Source organism: Phalangium opilio, unplaced genomic scaffold, assembly GCF_054372755.1.
Source record: "Phalangium opilio isolate 3A_F unplaced genomic scaffold, DU_Popi_V2 ptg000344l_1, whole genome shotgun sequence".
Lineage (NCBI taxonomy): Eukaryota > Metazoa > Arthropoda > Arachnida > Opiliones > Phalangiidae > Phalangium > Phalangium opilio.
The window spans coordinates 1581042-1598772 of record NW_028324227.1 but is presented as its reverse complement, the minus strand read 5'-3'; the positions used below and the strand labels follow the sequence as shown (position 1 = coordinate 1598772).

Below are 17731 nucleotides of genomic sequence, written 5' to 3'. Positions count from 1 at the left end.
AATGCTTAGAGGCAACCAGACTTCAATTTACCCCAAGTCACCACCACCACTACGAATTATCCCAAAACTACCAGCGTGGAAAATACGGGGTACCGTCTCACTTAGTCAAAAGATTCAAAAGTTAACTTTCCCTCGTCGGTAACATCGGGGGTCACGTGATCAAAGAAACCAGTAATAAGCGGGAAACGGGGGAAGTTTACTTACCATCTGTTCCCTTCCCCCCTGGTAGACGAGCGTCAAAACTCAAGACCAATCTCGGAGGTAAAGTTCCTTTGGAGAAACTTTGGCAATAGTACGCGATCGTTGGCGTGGATAAACCACGGAGAGATCCGTATTTGCGTTCGATTTATTAATTTTCTACAGTCTCTCAAAGTGGCTTCGTCAACAAGGATTATTGCTTAAGAAAACATAGTCTAAAACTGAGGTAAGACTGACTTTATTTATCTTGCTTTTTTTGACAAACTGTGAAAATGCTCGAAGTTGGTTTTATATTGTGTTGTGCCATAGATATAGTCATTAACTATAGCTTAAATTAATATTAATGTCTCAAACTAAAATCGATGATTTTCAAATTTCAATCGGCATTATCGATTCCCTAAAGATCGCAAACATAGTTGATATTGAGACTTAATTGAAAAAGCTAAATTTTCCAAACTTTGTCAGTATTAAATAATTAACCATAATGTCGCGTGGAATTAAGCCGCGTTAAAGTCGTTTGAAAAGACATAGAGAGAGAGAAAAATTCTTTCGTTCGTGGAAACTGGTTCCATAACTTATCTACCTTAGAGAAATTTATAACTTTAAAGTTTTCGAATGAACCCATAAACACGTTTTCCATGAAAAAAAAAAAGAAGCCAAAAACCCCTACAGAGTTTTGACGAATGGAATAAATGCAAAATATCAACGAGAATTCCAATCCGAGGGGGTAGTACCAGAATATTAAATTTGTGAATTATTTAAAGGCATAATGAAAATTTAAAGGGTTTATGGAAAAAATCGTTCTCACGTCACGTCAGATACTTTGTGAAGTTACTAGTGGGCGTGGTCCTCACTAAGATATTTTTTTTTATCGATTAAAAATATGTAAATAATTTTATTTTTACTTTATTCACTCTCCCTTTAAATAATTTGAATTCAATTACCAGTGCTCACGCAACTCGTTGCAAAACCGTAAATAAACGCACTCAAAAGTAAAGAAAAAATTACCCACGCAATTTAACCAATTGACTAATTAAAACTGACTGATTAAATCGACATGGCGTGCCAATTATAATTTCAGATTAGAGGGTTATTTAAAAGTTAGTTAAAATTCGTTGAAATTAAGAGAAAACGTATAGCTGAAACCCCGGAGAAATCCGTGCCAGTCTAACTCGAGTTTCGTGTTGAACCCGGTTGATTATGGAACAATAAAGTCCAATTTGTTTCCCACGAAACGTTAACCATGACCCGCTAATGTTTCGAGATATAACTTGAAAGCCTTAATTAGTCAACACAACATTTATATTTTACGCAATAAATTTCTCGAATGAACGAATTTATATCATATAAACATAAGTTCATAAGATGTGTTCCATAAGTTTGTCACTGGTTACAAACTGGAGCTTGTCATGAAGTGAAGTGACGTAGGTCATAGATTCGAGGTAAAGCGACGCCTGGTGAGTGGGGCGCTGTCAAAGGCTTAGTAATGCAGACTAAATAGGAAGATGAACTTCAGAACCGACTGTAGTCAATTCTCGCTTGTCGTTCTCGAACTAGCTCGAGCTGTAAGTCTCTATAATAATAATAATATGCATTACGAAGCATAGGTAGTGTCATACTTATGGAACATATCTTATGATATCATGAATAAGAACCACTAGCGCGATCGTAAGATTTATAAATTTACGTAATGTTTTATATCCGGTATCTTTAATTGAAGTTGTTAAATTTTGGACAATTTTAAAATAAAATTTATCCAATTAAAAAACTACTTAACTTCAAAAAAACACGTATATATATATATATATTTACGTGGGAAGTGACCCGAAAGTCCTAATGGTCTTTTATATTTGGGTGTTGTTTATACAGTTTAAAACTCTCAATGACGATTACCATTACCACACCACACCTACGATGGGTGTCATAATTCAAACCTCAATTTTTTTGCGGGATTATTTTCCATTGTTCACTTAACAATAGGTTTTATATAAAAGAGTATAGAATTAATTTTAATAAATATAATTTTTCACTTTATTTTAACCTCCAAAAATTAAAAAAAAAAATCATTGAAGGTACAGAGATGGATTGTTGACGGCAAGATGAGGTATATTTTTGCCTACATACCTTCATATTTGTACTAATAAATTAAGTTGTATAATGACGAAAATGTGTACAATTTAAAGAGACAGACTATTGAAATTTAAAAATATTACAATAATTCAGTAGCCGTATATTGACTTTTAATACATAAGCTTTCGCATAATCATAATTTCAAGGTTTCAAATGGTTCCAACCCAAAACATTAAATACGTTTAATTATGACAAAATAAATCGAAGGACACTCTCTACTATCACCTTTAGGGTATAATTAAGTTTCGAAAATCAGTTATGTCAACTTTATAACCACCAAGATCATTAATTAAAGACAAGTTTTTTAAAGTGAAAGTAATTTTTTTGGATAAAAAAGGGTCCAAAAACAGCTGGAGAACTTATTCAATTATCATGAAAAATTTACAAAAATGTATGATTTTAGAGAAACTTCCCTTAAAACTTGTGTTTTCATCCAACTCAAATATGGCAGATGAGTGAAGCTTTGACAATAACACGTTATAAATACTCTTATTTACTGAAAACCGATTGAAAACAAGCCAATATCAAGTCATTTATTTCTATAAAAAGGTTATTATACCCCCATGTGATAATTCCAAAACAAACCCAACATAGCGTAATTTTCAAAATACGAGTGTGACGGACAGTGAACTGGGTTAGTAAGCGATGTACACTGTACAACTATAGCACCATAGCACCAATTTCACGCGTTTAATCTAGCGTGAGACACAAATTTGGAATTAATTCTCAAATATCATGTAAATATACGTTACGTAATTACTACATTGACTAGATTTAGCTATATAGACGCGGTAGAGTAATTTCGGGATAAGATAATACTGGAATCAAAGGCGGGGTTTGGTTTGACTCTTTTCAAACGTCGTTTCAAACCCTTATCTTTCAGCCTTTCACAACGCTAGGTTTTCGTCTTGAAAAATATGTACCTCAAGACTAAAAGTAGATAGTTATATCAATTTCACGGATACATTTTCCGCTAAAGACAAAACGTCTATTGAATTAGTCATCCAGAAAGTTGTCGTCTTTCGCCTGAAACGGAAACTAAAAATGGGTTGTTTTTATTTATTTTTTGTTATTTAATGAATGAGCTACCGAGGATTAGTCATGCACATTTTCAGTACCGGTATGATGACTCTTAGGCGTTAATATTAGGGTTGTGTCCCTGGGAAAATTCGATTTCGCAAGATATAACCAACGGGTTAACGGAACTAGAATACCCACGACTTCCATTCCACGTGGGTTGTTTCTCCCTTGTTTCAAATGTAAAGATATCACACTTTTTTTTTGGAAACGGAACATAAAGTTTAAAATAAAATCCTTATCAGATATATGGTTTTAACAGATAACGAAATTTTCGTGGTCATTTTTTTAAATAATAAAAATTAAATAAAATAACTGCGCTTAAATATTTATATTACTTCGCCATTTACTTGAAACATTTACGAGGAAAGAAAAGGGGTATAATTTTTTTCCATAAATTTTAATTATGTTAATTTAATTAATTATTTAAATTATTGTAACTTGGAAATTTAATTATCATGACCATGAATCGAAATACCTAGTCAAAACTCCTTTACTGAGATATTCGGTTCGATGGAGCAGATTCATGCAAATATGTAATTATAGAAAAACGTGACATTATTATTTATGAGAACTGTCCATATCCAACTCTAAAGTTGATTTTTATATAAAAAAATGTAAAAGATTAAATTATCGACAATTAATTCAATTCATTCATGGACGAACGAGGTCCGTACCAGGAAAACATATGTATAAGCATTGCGGGGAATCTTTATCTACCCATGAATCTTGTAAACTCACCATGGACGGTGAATTTATAATTTACATACATGGGATTTATCAAAAGCTTATGGATCAAAACTAAAAGTGTACTTCAATAACAGTTACCAGCCTTTGGTTTTAGACCCCTACAGGAACCAACTAATCAGAGAAGAGTTTTTTGGGAGTCAAAGGTTTATAGAAAATAATACTCTATGGTGGCGATCCAAACGTTAATTCTTGGTACTAGAGCAAGAATCTGTTACTATAAGAACATATTCTCGCAATGTTCCTTGTGCTACCTTCGTGAAGGAGAAGATAGTCGACACTATTCTGGTGATAAATCGGGGTGTATCGTGTTACACGGCGCGAGCAAGCTTCAGTGAAGTGTACTTTTGGTTTTTAACTATGAACCTTTGGTTTTAAGTATGCCTGGTACGAGCCAATTTCAAATGAAAACGATCGTACGCATCTACGCTATTCCGATTTAAAGACGGTTAATGTCAGCGAAATTACTCTGGGGGTACCTGTTTTCGTTTAATCGTTGGCCTTGGAATGGAAAAATAGTTAAAAAGGAAAAATTAAATTGTCGAATTTCTTCTCCGCACTGTTTAATATCTCGAGATTAAGAGTCTGTCCTACCTTAGACAACTTATTTTCTACGTTCCTTTACATCGTGTATAACTCCGCGTAACCTTTGCTTCTGGTGCGTTTTATAACTGGTATTTATTTAGTATGAAAGAAGTTCCGAGTTTGGACAGCTAGTGGCCTTGGTGCCAAGGAAAATATATAACGTAACTATGGCGCTCGTACAATCTTTAATATTTTTAACTGCGTATGTAATAAATAAGGTAAAGACTTCCTCCTTTAATTCATTCTCTACTTGTCTCGATTCAAGAACAAGAAAAGGATAAAAATTTAATAATTTAAATCGGAAAAATAAAGATGGATATAAAACCAATAATTATTAAATGTAAAAGGAAAGGTATCGTAAAAAGGATAAAGGATGAAGATAATTATTATTAAGAAAGGGTTGTTTGTTTGTCTAAACCAGAGTCCGAGAACCGAAACTTATAACCTTAAGTGGAGTCATTTATTTTGTCTGTCGCAGCAGACATTTTCACTTTTAAAATTAAGTACTTAGACTAAAGATTAATGTTTAAATTTATTATAGGTAGATGCGACTTATTTCAATTTTCAAATGTATCAGACTTTTAGAATTTTGGTCTGACAATAAAATCTTGTTTCTTTCATTTATTTTGAATTTTAAAAACAGTCTATAATTAAATTTATTTGATAACACGCTGAATTTTTAAGAAGGAAAAAGTTATGTTCTAATCGTAAGTGTTGGAATTTATATTATAAGAACATAAAATTAGTCATTACGAAAACAATGAGACAGCTTTGTAATACTTAGCACGTTCTTAATTAGGTGTGTTCTATATTTTAGAAGTATACCAGTACTATTGTAGAACGACTTTAAATCCTAAGTGCACTTTGTAATACGGAATTTAGAGTATTTGTTTTATAGGGTACGTGTTTTGTTTGCCTTATAGTATGGTAGAGCGTCAATTAGTACGTCAGTTAGTATGTATGTGTCATAAAGAAATTAATTACGTGGAAGGAACAGGTTTCGTTAAAGGTAAAATAGAGTCGCCCTTACTTCGTAATGCTAGTGAGTCGACTTACTGAGAGCTAGTTCGAGAACGACGCGAGAATTTTTTGATTACAGTCCATCTTCCTATTTAGTCTCTACTAAGCCTTTGACAGTGCCCCACCAGGCGTCGCTTTACGAGAATCTATGACCTACGTCACTTCATGACAAGCTCCAGTTTGTAACCAGTGACAAACTTATGGAACATATCTTATGAAATTATGCTATAGTGAAGGAAGAATTGGAATTCTTGTTCCATTACTAAAGTTTCTAAGGGTACACCTCCTCCAAGTACGAAAATTACATTTCGTTTCTTGTTAACTTTCGCGAACAGGCGGAACCACAGAGCTACCAGACACACGATTATTAGGAATTTCAAAATTTGCGCTCATTTCGCTTTCTCTAATCTCCAATACTCGAGGGCATCTTTTCATAAGAAAAAAAATCTAGTTACCTAAGTGTCGAGCCCCAGATTAAAACAATTTTTCTCCGAACCAGATTCCATTTAATTCGGTTCTAACGAGAGGTTAGAGGACTGGTAACTAAACCACCTTGGAGATAATAACATATCGAATATCGTTGAATTTACTTGTACACGAACGAAAAAGAAAACTTTCAAAGGTTCGTTTCGTTTATAAAATGTTTTATGGTCGTCATGGTAACGCGTTCCCTGTTAGCTACAAAGAGAAAATAGTTCTTGTGTATTATAGAATCTAAATTCAATTCTTTCATGACGTCAATTACAAAAATAAAAACCCTCCGTGTTTTATGAACCTTCAAAATTCTTGTTAAGGACATGCGGGTACATTACCGTCCGTATTCTTTGAATTACGACTTAGTCTATCGTTATTCACTACACTATAAATTGTATATTCAGCTAACCTTTTCGATATTATTAAGAATTTCGAAGAAAAACGTAAAATAAATTGTAGGAAATATGACGTGAACGGTTTTCAGGGACTGTTTGAGAGACAGGGTAAATATTAAGGCGTTGACACCACATCCTGTTTAAAAGGGGGATTGATGGAAGAGTGTTTAGGTGTGTTGTCAACAGAGCGCAGCTATCCCACATTATAATACGAAAGAGCCCCAGATTAATCGGTTTGTCTGTTAGTAACGCATTGGCCACGTTTAACCTGTCGACAGAGGGCATAATATTATAATTGCAATTGATGTTAACAAAACCAAATACCAAAATATTAGAAATAATTGGCAATAAAACAATATTGCTCAAGCGCAGTTGAACAAGGAAGTAGTAAATTCTATGTCAAAAAGAATGAAGATCCGCACATTACTTCCGCACTTGTTTTAAAGTCGAAATTCGACCTAAACTGATTTTGAAAAATAATTTTTATCCAGTGGTGTGAACTCATTGTTAAAATGGAACGTAGTAAGAAGTTCATATAGGTTAACAGCCACTTAATATTTACTTTAGTAGTAAAGGTTTTTATAATAAAACTACTAAACTAGTATTTCTAAAGTACAGTACCATTTAAAAGAAGGTACTGTCGCAATCGAGGCTTTTCATTCTTTCTTCATTCATGTTCATTTTGTTTTTGACCTTCCAAGAAAACATTTCGAGTCGTTTATTAGCAATTAACATAAAAATATAAAACTCCTATAGGTCAAATTGTGATTATTGGGCTTTGTTAAAATGCTTAAATATATTTTTCTTTATATTTTCTTCTAGTTAAAAAAGAGATAGGTCATCTCGACCCCTTTAATTTTCCGGCGAATGCCTGCATGGGAATGTATCATTTTCCGGTTGGGCGCGGCAATACGCGCTTTTCTCCAGTAATAAATGTGTCACGGTCTGACAGTGCATGTGCAACTAACTCGTAGGAAACAAAAATGTTAAAAAAAACTTTCGCAACAACTTTGTTCTTTTTTTTTAAATATCCTGAAGAAAAACCGGTTTTGACCTATATTTGCATAATACCTGATATTATATACTTTTACTTTTCCACTCTAGTATTAATTTGATAACCCCAATGAACTAGATATTGTCAAAGGGAGAGTTAAATGATTACGCCTTCAAATCATTTATTAACGATAACGATTTTATTTCTTTGATTTATGGTTAGTTACTATAGCTGACTGTGTTGGGTGAAATGATTGATGTATGAGTGAGATAATTTTGTCATAATTGACGTATAGTTTTGTGAGGGGGTTTTAGAGATTACGTGTAGTATTTTCAATTGAAGCGGAGAGAGCCATTTTTAGGGTCGGGTCAAATATGGGGTCGCTAACGCGATCATAAGTTAAAGATATGTTCTATAAGTATGACACTACCTATACCTATACACTTATTGATTGGCCCCCTCACCTACAGTTTAGGGATTGCCTACCGTATATAGTATCTCTTTAGGTCAATGATATGAAGTCAAAATACTTTTTACCGTTTAGCTCTCCCTTCAATAATACGTGCTTCTTTAAAAAGTTACACAAATCGTTTAAGCAAGATTTTTTTTTCTATTTCTTTTTTTAAATTCTTAAATTGAAAACTATTGCGTGCACTGGTAGTGAACTATATAGAACCATTGAAATTTAGCAGATAATAAAGTTGCGAAACATTTGATCGCTCCATGTTTCTATATAAGAAACCATTTCAAGCGAATAAAAAAATAAATCGTTCAAAATTATTTCAAAAGCAGATATATAGTGCATGCTCCTGTTCATATACGTTATATAATTGCTGGGAAGATTAGTTAACTCTAAACTTAAATACTTTAACTATCAATAATGATATAATACAATGGACAATTCGAACCATTCAGAGCGGGTTTCGCAAACGTGACCGGGTGCTCAATGATCCTTTGGTTACTTTTTCCCATTTAATACAAAGAAAAAGCTATTTTTTATCTTTCTCAATGGCCGAATTTTTATTCATTGTTTATAGTCCAAGACAATGCGTTGATCAGTTACCTTGAAACTACGCTGATAATTTAAAGAGAAAATTATTGTTTATATTTAAATTTTTTGAATGAAAAATATAACTTAAATAAGGAAATTTGAAATTTCCTGGAAACTTTTGGTGAAATTTCACCGAGATTATGGGCGTACACGAGCAGTTACGAATACGTCACTAGGTATATACAAGGACCTTTCTATAGAAAGTTTTGCTATCGATATTGCACAATCATCCAATTAATATTTGTAAGAATTCTTTGTTTTTAAATTTGAAGACTTTTTACGTGACAAGATGCTGGTAATTAGAGATCAATTAATTCTTAATTGCTAAGATGTATATACAAAAGACTCAGGACAAAAGAAAGAGCCCACTTAATAAAATCCATTACTAAGATCTACAATTTTGACGATTTAAATAATAAAATAATTTATTTTTAAATATAGGCCTAGTTTAAGATATTCATTGTTTCAACTTCAAAAGTATTATTTAATATTTATTATTTTTTTTATAAATAATTTTAAGATTTTTTTATTATTATTATTAAGTAATGACTTTTGAATGACAATTACTACATCTCACGCAACTGCCAAATATAAAAAACCCAATAAAACCCGGTTTTTTTCGAACCCTAATAACTGTAAACGTTCAATATTCGTTTCTGAACATTTTTTCTTAATTATAGGATCTATCCAATATATAGTTTTCAGACTAGGAGAGTTGATACGATTTACACCAGGAGGCCAAGGTATTTGGCGGGCAAAGTTTAGTACAAAGTAGCCAGGACTTCAGTTGTAAATGGTATTAATCCTCCTAGTCAGAAAACTATGTAATGATCGTGTATTCTAATACATGGGTGACTGAGTAAGTGGCATCAATCCATACATATCTTGAACTAAAGAAATTTGTTTTTTTTTAAATTATTAAGTTTTTTATGTATGATCATCTATTATCAAATATATATATAGGTGAATGAGAATGGTATAGCAATATTCAATAATATTAAATGGTTTTTTAAAAGGATTAAGCCTTTTTAGATACGTATAGACCTCACAAAACGGTTCAAAAATAATACAACATCGGTTATCGCACCCAGTGATCCATTCAACCATGAACAATTCCCATGAACATCTTTACGAATATCTAAATAAAAAACAATATGCCAAAGCCCCAATAAAAATAATTCCGTACATTATTTCGTCAACGACGCTTCAAAAATCATAAACAGAGTTATATGACGTCATTTGTGAAGGTTGTTTTATCCAGTAGATTTAATTTGAATAAAATTATTTACCACCTTCTACAAAATTATAAGAATTATAAATCCATTTAAAAGCACAAATTAACATTTTTTCAGTAAACAACCTTCCCATGACTTCTAAGGTAACTGATTTTATAAAAAAAATATTTCGCAATAACCTTTTAACCTTATAAATCTAAAATAACCAAAATTAAAAAGATTACAAACTTTGCCTGTCGGAAAGTTAGATAAGTCGTACTATATTTTAATGCCAAAATACGGTATAAATTCAACTCTATCGAGGTTTTCGTGTCCCAGCATGGATTCTTAGTTGCGAAAGTGTTTTAAAGCAACCCGTCAAGGTGTAAGGAAACCGAATATCGAACAAATAATGACCCTTTCATACCAAAATATACGAAAATATATTTGCCTCTCCATTAAATGAACCCTTTGACACCGAGTCTTTGTTTAGATTCGAATAAACATCATTTTTATCTTACATGAAAGACCATGTTTTAAAATAACCTGGAGCAAACTTTGCAGTATTTTTTTATTTATTAAAAATAGCATTTTAATTATTTTTTGACTCTTGTGACCTAGAGGTCAAAAACAAACAGTTTTAAGGTCACCCCGGTGTGAAATTTTGCCATCAACTGTCTAAATGGGAGGTAAGTAGTTACAAAAGTTAAAAAAACTAAAATTAAACGTTGGATTTTTATCTGACACCCGTGACCTGAGTGTCAGCCCTGGAGCGAAAACCGCACGATCTAATTTAAAGCGACGAAGCCAATACAAGAGTAGAGACTCTTGACTTGAACTTAACCCCTTTCAGGGAGTGGGTTTTCAAAAAATGCGTTAATCAATATTTGCCCTTTATTAAGGCAAAGTTTTTTCTTATAATATTTTTTTACTTTGTTTCATACGTGTTAAGAATTTTGGACTTTCTCTTATTTTTAATAATAATAAAAACCCGGCATTTGAATGAAAAGGGGAAGTGGCGAAACAAAAAAAAAAAAAAACTAAAACCAACAACCCATTTAGGTTTAATCAGAAAAAGGCGGGAAGAAATTTAATAAACATCCTTGACTCGAATAACCGAGCAGTGACGAGTTTTGTCGGTTCATATTTACGCGGAAATAAATTCAACGCCTTTACTACCTTCGCGATTAAAATTTTTTGTTCATTAGCCTATAAATCATAGTTCGTTATCAAATCATTGTCGACGAAGGCTTTCTTTAAGCCGGTCATTCTGCCCCTTGAAAAGGTAATAAAAAATTTCATTTTTGATTTGTATTCAATTTATTAAAATTTTGAAATTAGTCATGACAGATATCAATAAATTGAAGTGAAATATATCCGGCAGCGTGTTATATATAGTTCAGCCAATTCGATTTTCTGCGCGGATAGGTTTTACTTTGGTTTACGAATTTCTGCGTGCTGCTTTTTATTTTTATTTTAATTTAAATTATTATTGTTGGATATTGAATTAAATGCACGGACGTTATTCCATAAAGGAGGTATTTTACATTTCTGGCCCCCATTATGTTTGGTGTGTTTTAGGGATCACCCCTTGGTTAAATTAGCAATGTCTTTCAGTTTCTTAGTTAAATTTAAGGGGTCATCCGTAAAACACGGTGGCCCGGACTGCAAAAAGTCATAGAACATTTTCCATTTGAAATTGTCCGAAGAACACTGCCCTTAATTTCTGACGGGCCTATCAGAAACACCCTGTATCTTCAGGGTGACTCGGTAGCCGCGAATCGATATTTATAATACTGTTTATTTCATAATCGGTCACGTCGTTTGTGGGTCACTCAACCTTATGTTTTAGTTTCCGGGTCGAAAAAAATGAATCCAGGTCTTTGACGTATTGATCGGTGGTCAACGCCGAAACTAGGAAGTGAAACTGGACAACAGAAATAAAGAAAGGGAAAAAAAAGTTCTATTCTCCCTAAAGTCCGTGGGTCGTATACTAATTCCGTCTATATCGCGTCTTTTATTCCGACTAAGAAATTATTTAATGCTTCTGCTATACATTTATGTCGTGTTGGGTATTTGCGTGGGAATGGTGATTGAAGCGTTGGAAGGCTTGTACAACGGCAAACTGATCGAATGCACTTGTTCCAGCAGCGCGGGAGATCCACTCCCATGAGACTGCCTGACGCGGGAAGCCCCTCGTTATAAAGTTAAACGTAAGGGTATTTTATTTATATCGTCAGTCTACTTACGAAATAGACGTAGAGAAAAAAGGGTTGAGTGACCTACTAGCACGCGATAATATTGACATGGAAGTATAATAAAGATTACGTCGGACAACCACCAGCTACGTGTGGGCTGGACGTAGTAGATTAGAAGGGGGGAAGGAACGCGATTCCGAGAGCTGGAACTCGTCTAGGATTCTCACGAAAAGGTCTACCTACCTTATCAAGGTTTTCCCGGAAATACGAAATGAATAATTACTAGGGTATGAGAGAAAAGGGTTGTAGATTATGCCTTGCAAGGTTGACTCGGATACCTTGCCTAAGCTTGACCAGTAAAAAGTATCTCTTCCTTGCAAGGTTAGGTGTATGTCGTATTAAAGTGTCTTTTCCTTGCAAGGTTAGGTGTTAGTCGTACAAAACTATTTTTTTCCTTATAAGGTTACATGTATAAATTGCATAAGGGAACGTTTTCCTTGTAATGTTACGTGTATAAGTCGCATAAAAGTACGTTTTCCTTGTAATGTTATGTGTATAAGTCGCATAAAAGTACGTTTTCCTTGTAATGTTATGTGTATAAGTCGCATAAAAGTACGTTTTCCTTGTAATGTTATGTGTATAAGTCGCATAAAAGTACGTTTTCCTTGTAATGTTATGTGTATAAGTCGCATAAAAGTACGTTTTCCTTGTAATGTTATGTGTATAAGTCGCATAAAAGTACGTTTTCCTTGTAATGTTATGTGTATAAGTCGCATAAAAGTACGTTTTCCTTGTAATGTTATGTATATAAGTCGCATAAAAGTACGTTTTCCTTGTAATGTTACGTGTATAAGTCGCATAAAAGTACGTTTTCCTTGTAAGGTTACGTGTATAAGTCGCATAAAAGTACGTTTTCCTTGTAATGTTACGTGTATAAGTCGCATAAAAGTACGTTTTCCTTGTAATGTTATGTGTATAAGTCGCATAAAAGTACGTTTTCCTTGTAAGGTTACGTGTATAAGTCGCATAAAAGTATGTTTTCCTTGTATAAGGTAACTTGTTTAAATCCCCTGAAAGTGTATTTTTCAATGGAAGGAAAGGTGTATAAATAGCATGAAAGTGTATTTTTCAATGGAAGGAAAGGTGTATAAATAGCATGAAAGTATATTTTTCATGCCAGGATAAGTGTAACTGGCATAGTTTCACGTATACCGATAGGGATGTCAAATTGAAAGGCAACAATGTCCTATATTTAAACAATACTGAAGTAGATAGTGAATTTTTGACATTGGAATTCGGTCTTTATCTGGTTTTCCCAGATAACCAAATTTAGCATCTCGGGTCATAAAAGTAATTTAACCGCCCGTGTTATCGAAAGCTCTTCAACATTAACAAAATTTCTCCTTTTATTTCTTGCCAAGTCATGGTCGTAATAACATAGTTCAATAATAGTAAAATAACCGTTGTCATATTTCTCTTCAGATCCGGTCGAATGCGAGGGTCGAAAATGGGCTTCCCGCGAAATGTACTGGCGGCTTCGGCCTTCCTACTACTAAGTACTTGCCTTAATGTCGAAGGTTATGGGAGCGGAGCACCATCCTCATCCTGCGAGACTATGTTCCCCGGACACGGAATTGACACCCAGGACACAGAACCAGTTTATATGTTAAGCGCCAGCAAAGGCATGGAAAAGAATCGGGACGTTGTCATTGGTGAGTGCGACCTCTTATGACCCTTGAACTCTTTCTATTAGTGTCGTTCGTATTTGTATCGGTTCAAAATAATAACAAAAGTTAGATAAGGGGTATTGCACGTGCCAACAGTTAAATTTTTTGTTTATAATTTGAATGATTGTGGGAATTGCCTTAGGCTCAGTATTTACGATCCTGGGTTATCTATTAAAACAAGTTTTGCGATACCCTGGAAGATAATGCAATTGCAGAGGCAAATGAAAAAACCCAAAGTGCAGCTTTCGAAGTGTGTTCACGTTGCCTTTGATCTAAGTACAAACTATTTAATATACCCCCTCCCACTCCCCTGTATACTAGGGGAACATCATGCTGGGCACTACTGAAGGGTTTCATCCACACCAGTACCTCACGTTGTTATTTCTTAAGAGTGTTATATTTTATTAGAGTGGCGGTAGTGGAATTTAATTATCTTGTAATTTCTTTCAGTGACCATCGTTTCTCCAGAGGGAGATCCTTATGAAGGATTTTTTCTGCAAGCCCGAAACGCGGAAGACAAGAAAAAAATTCTTCCCGGTTCCTTTTCAGTCGTTAGCAATACTAAAGGCGTCAACTGCGCCGGCCAAAAACAAGTAAATTGAAGATTAAAACTATTATACCTCAATCGTTCTCCGAGGATATCCATTAGTCTATAAATTATTCTATTACCTGTACAATTGGGGGGGGGGGGCATTTTTATTTGCGAACAAAAGGAATTGAGAAAAAGTATACATTTTTTCCGATAGCCTCTGGACATCTATGATTATAGTCTTTATCGCATAGCGCGTTATTAAAATAATGATAGACTCGTTTCAGTCATTAAATAATGAAATTTCTTATGAATTTATTGCAGGACTCTCTAACTCACGACAGTACAGCGAAGAAAAGTAATCTGACCACTGTATGGACACCACCACCTAATTTTGAAGGGAGAGCCGTTTTTAGGTACATAGTATATAGAACTTTTTATAGGGATAGCTTTGCTCGAGTATTTCAATATAGACCTTGGAACTGTCACGATGACTAAGTCTTCAAATCACTGATTGTTTTTAATCAATGCACGTGAATTATATGATAATGTCAGTATAGACACCAGTATCAAGATCGACTGATAAGATAGCCCGAAGAAGTATATAGTTGTCAAATAATTGAAAGCAAAAACCGACTATTTACAGAGCCACAGTTGCGCGTACATTTGACGTTTTCTGGACAAATTTGGAAACTGTCCCTATGTTAGTCAAGGCTGGTCCTCCGGTCCCTGAAGACATTATCCCGACCACCAGAAAACCAACGAAGGAAGTATACACCGCGCCAACTTTGACAACGCCAGATACCACAGATATTTCCACCAATGAAATACCCGAATCTCTTGGAACATACGATGTATGCGGAAAGACTAAAGGGTGTTTCGGTATGCCAACAATGTGCGCCGAACGAAGAAATTGCGAAGTCCTTCTCATGTACACTCCATTGCGTGATGGTATCGCCTTCGAACTAACGGCCGCTTTGGATAACACGTCAGACTGGTGGATTGCCGTTGGACTGTCCGAGGACAAGAAGATGGTAAAAACGAAACTAACTGCTTCATTTAATTTGACTGCTAATGAATCTAATTCGCTGTTGGCTTTTTTTTCTCAGGGTGGTGATAGTGTTACCGAATGTTTAACGAGTGATGGTAACTCGGCAGCAATCAGACAAAGTTGGAACGCGATAGGCTCTAAGAGCAACAAAGTGTTGGGAAATGTAGGTTTTAAAAGCTTTGGAAACATGAACATTTGCTGAAACTTAATGTTCTTTAGCCTCTCTTGGGAATGAGCATGGCCTCGGTCGACTATACAAGTGGCATCCTAACTTGTCGTTGGAAAAGGCAATTACTGACTAACATCGAAGGGGTCACCTTCAACATTGCTGAAAACAATTATTTCTTAATGTTAGCCAAAGGTTTAGTCAAACGAAATCCTGGTGAGTTTATTAAATAAACAACGATGAAATATTTTGGATAAATTTTTCAAATGACGGGTTATTGTCTTGACAGTTGGAGATAAGCACAAGCATAAGTTATATCTTCAATCCCAAAACCAAGTTAATTTGACTATAGTCGAAGTTGTCGCGGGAAAACCAAACTACCTCGTTAAAATTCACGGAGCTTTCATGGTTGTTGCCTGGGTGGGATTAGTCAGCATAGCCGTTCTATTGGCGAGACATTACAAGACAGTATGGGAAGATCGCAAAATTTGCAAAGACAAAGTTTGGTTTTTCGTAAGTACTTGGAACTAGTTAAGTTCCCGATTGCAGTCAATCATTGATTGAAATGTAATATATATATTATTGATTTTACAGAGTCATAGAAGTTTAATGCTGTTAGCAGTTGCCTTGATCATAGCGGCTTTCGTTGTGATATTTTTGCACGTTGATGGTTGGAGTCAAGTGGCTCCCAATCCCCATCCAATAATAGGATGCGTTTGTACCGGCCTGGGAATTTTACAACCCATTATGGCCTTTTTCCGTCCAAAACCAACCAGTTCCAACAGATACATTTTTAACTGGTTGCACTGGTTTGTAGGAAACGCCGCTCAAATTCTTGGAAGTAAGCCCGTAGTTATACAGAACAGCTTGTATAAGACGAGTGAAATTTATATTTTTCTTATACCAATTTAGTCGTAACCATGTATTTTGCGGTGGAGTTATCAGCTGTTAGCCTTCCAATTGGATTCAATTGGGTACTCAGCGCCTTTGTGGCATTCCACGTTTTGTTCCATATCATTATGCAAATCCATTCCTTCTTCATGGACAAAAAGGGAAGCCACGACATACAAATGAGAGATCTGAACCAGAAAGGTATAGCTGAATTCACAAAGGACTCGCCAGTAAGTTTCAAACTTTTGTTGCAGTTGCTCCACTTACACATTGATTATCTACAATAATCTACGTTATTTTTTCAGGGAAGCGGGTTTAGACGGTTTATGCTTGGAATTTACATTACAGTGAATGCGGGTTTAGTCACGGCATTAGTGTTATTAATATGTCTCCAGTAGATCTTTAAGAGTTGCAATATAAAGAAAAATGAAGAAACAATAATGAGGCTACGAGTTCGCCACCAAACCTACACGTTTTAACTGTTTGTACATTGTGTTTTAAACTTTTTTTTTGTACTTTAAAAAAAAAGAGTATTTGCGAATTGTTTTAAATTTCAAATTCACAAAGTGCAGACTTAGGGGTAAGTACTGTTACTGCCCCAATAAGTCATGAACTTAATTAATTGTATATACAAAATAAAATCCATCCACTTTTCTAACAAAGATACGCTTGTCAATTATTTACCACGTGTATATTATTTACTAGGCCTAAACATGAACCAGACCCACAATTTCCTTGTTGTTCATGGAGCTAAACATCAACAAAGTGATCCACAATTTATTTTTTCATTTATGACCCCAAACAGTATAAATTTTCTTTAAAAATTACACCACATAATCATCTCTCTATAAATGCATAAGTTTATAACTTATCTACGTAGATAAGCTATGAACTTATGATATAAGAAGTTCCGACCGCCTCGGTTCGACCATTCCGACTAACTTGATAATCGACTCCCGGTTCAAACCACTTTACCTAGAAGGTTGAAATTGCAATACATTGACTATTTTTCGAATCCGCTGCCATCTTGAAAAATGGAAAGCAGAAGTGTAAAATAATCTTCGTATGGGAATAACTTCCGCACACTTTATGAGATAGCACTAAGGGTTCGCTACATCCTATAGACCGGCTTTATTATGACTTTTGGGGATATACATGCCGCCACCCGCCATATTTTCAAATTACAAAACGAAAAATAACAAAAATGTTCTGACGAAAGTGACGACTCTGACGAGCATCTCTTTCCAGCGACTGCTAAATTTAGTAAATTTCATGGGAAATGCC

The 17731-nt window shown here is 34.5% G+C and overlaps 1 protein-coding gene across 1 annotated transcript; it reads left to right on the top strand.

Annotated features, from left to right (window-relative positions):
- Positions 1–255: 255 nt before the first annotated feature.
- LOC149609991 (ferric reductase 1) lies at positions 256–17109 on the top strand. The gene is made up of 11 exons (XM_089860157.1): positions 256–424; positions 13566–13795; positions 14261–14403; positions 14664–14755; positions 14986–15373; positions 15449–15553; positions 15610–15772; positions 15846–16069; positions 16151–16397; positions 16469–16677; positions 16753–17109. The coding sequence occupies exons 2-11, from the start codon at positions 13576–13578 to the stop codon at positions 16843–16845; spliced, it is 1884 nt and encodes a 627-aa protein (XP_089716283.1). The 5' UTR covers positions 256–424; positions 13566–13575; the 3' UTR covers positions 16846–17109.
- The last annotated feature ends 622 nt before the right edge of the window (positions 17110–17731 follow it).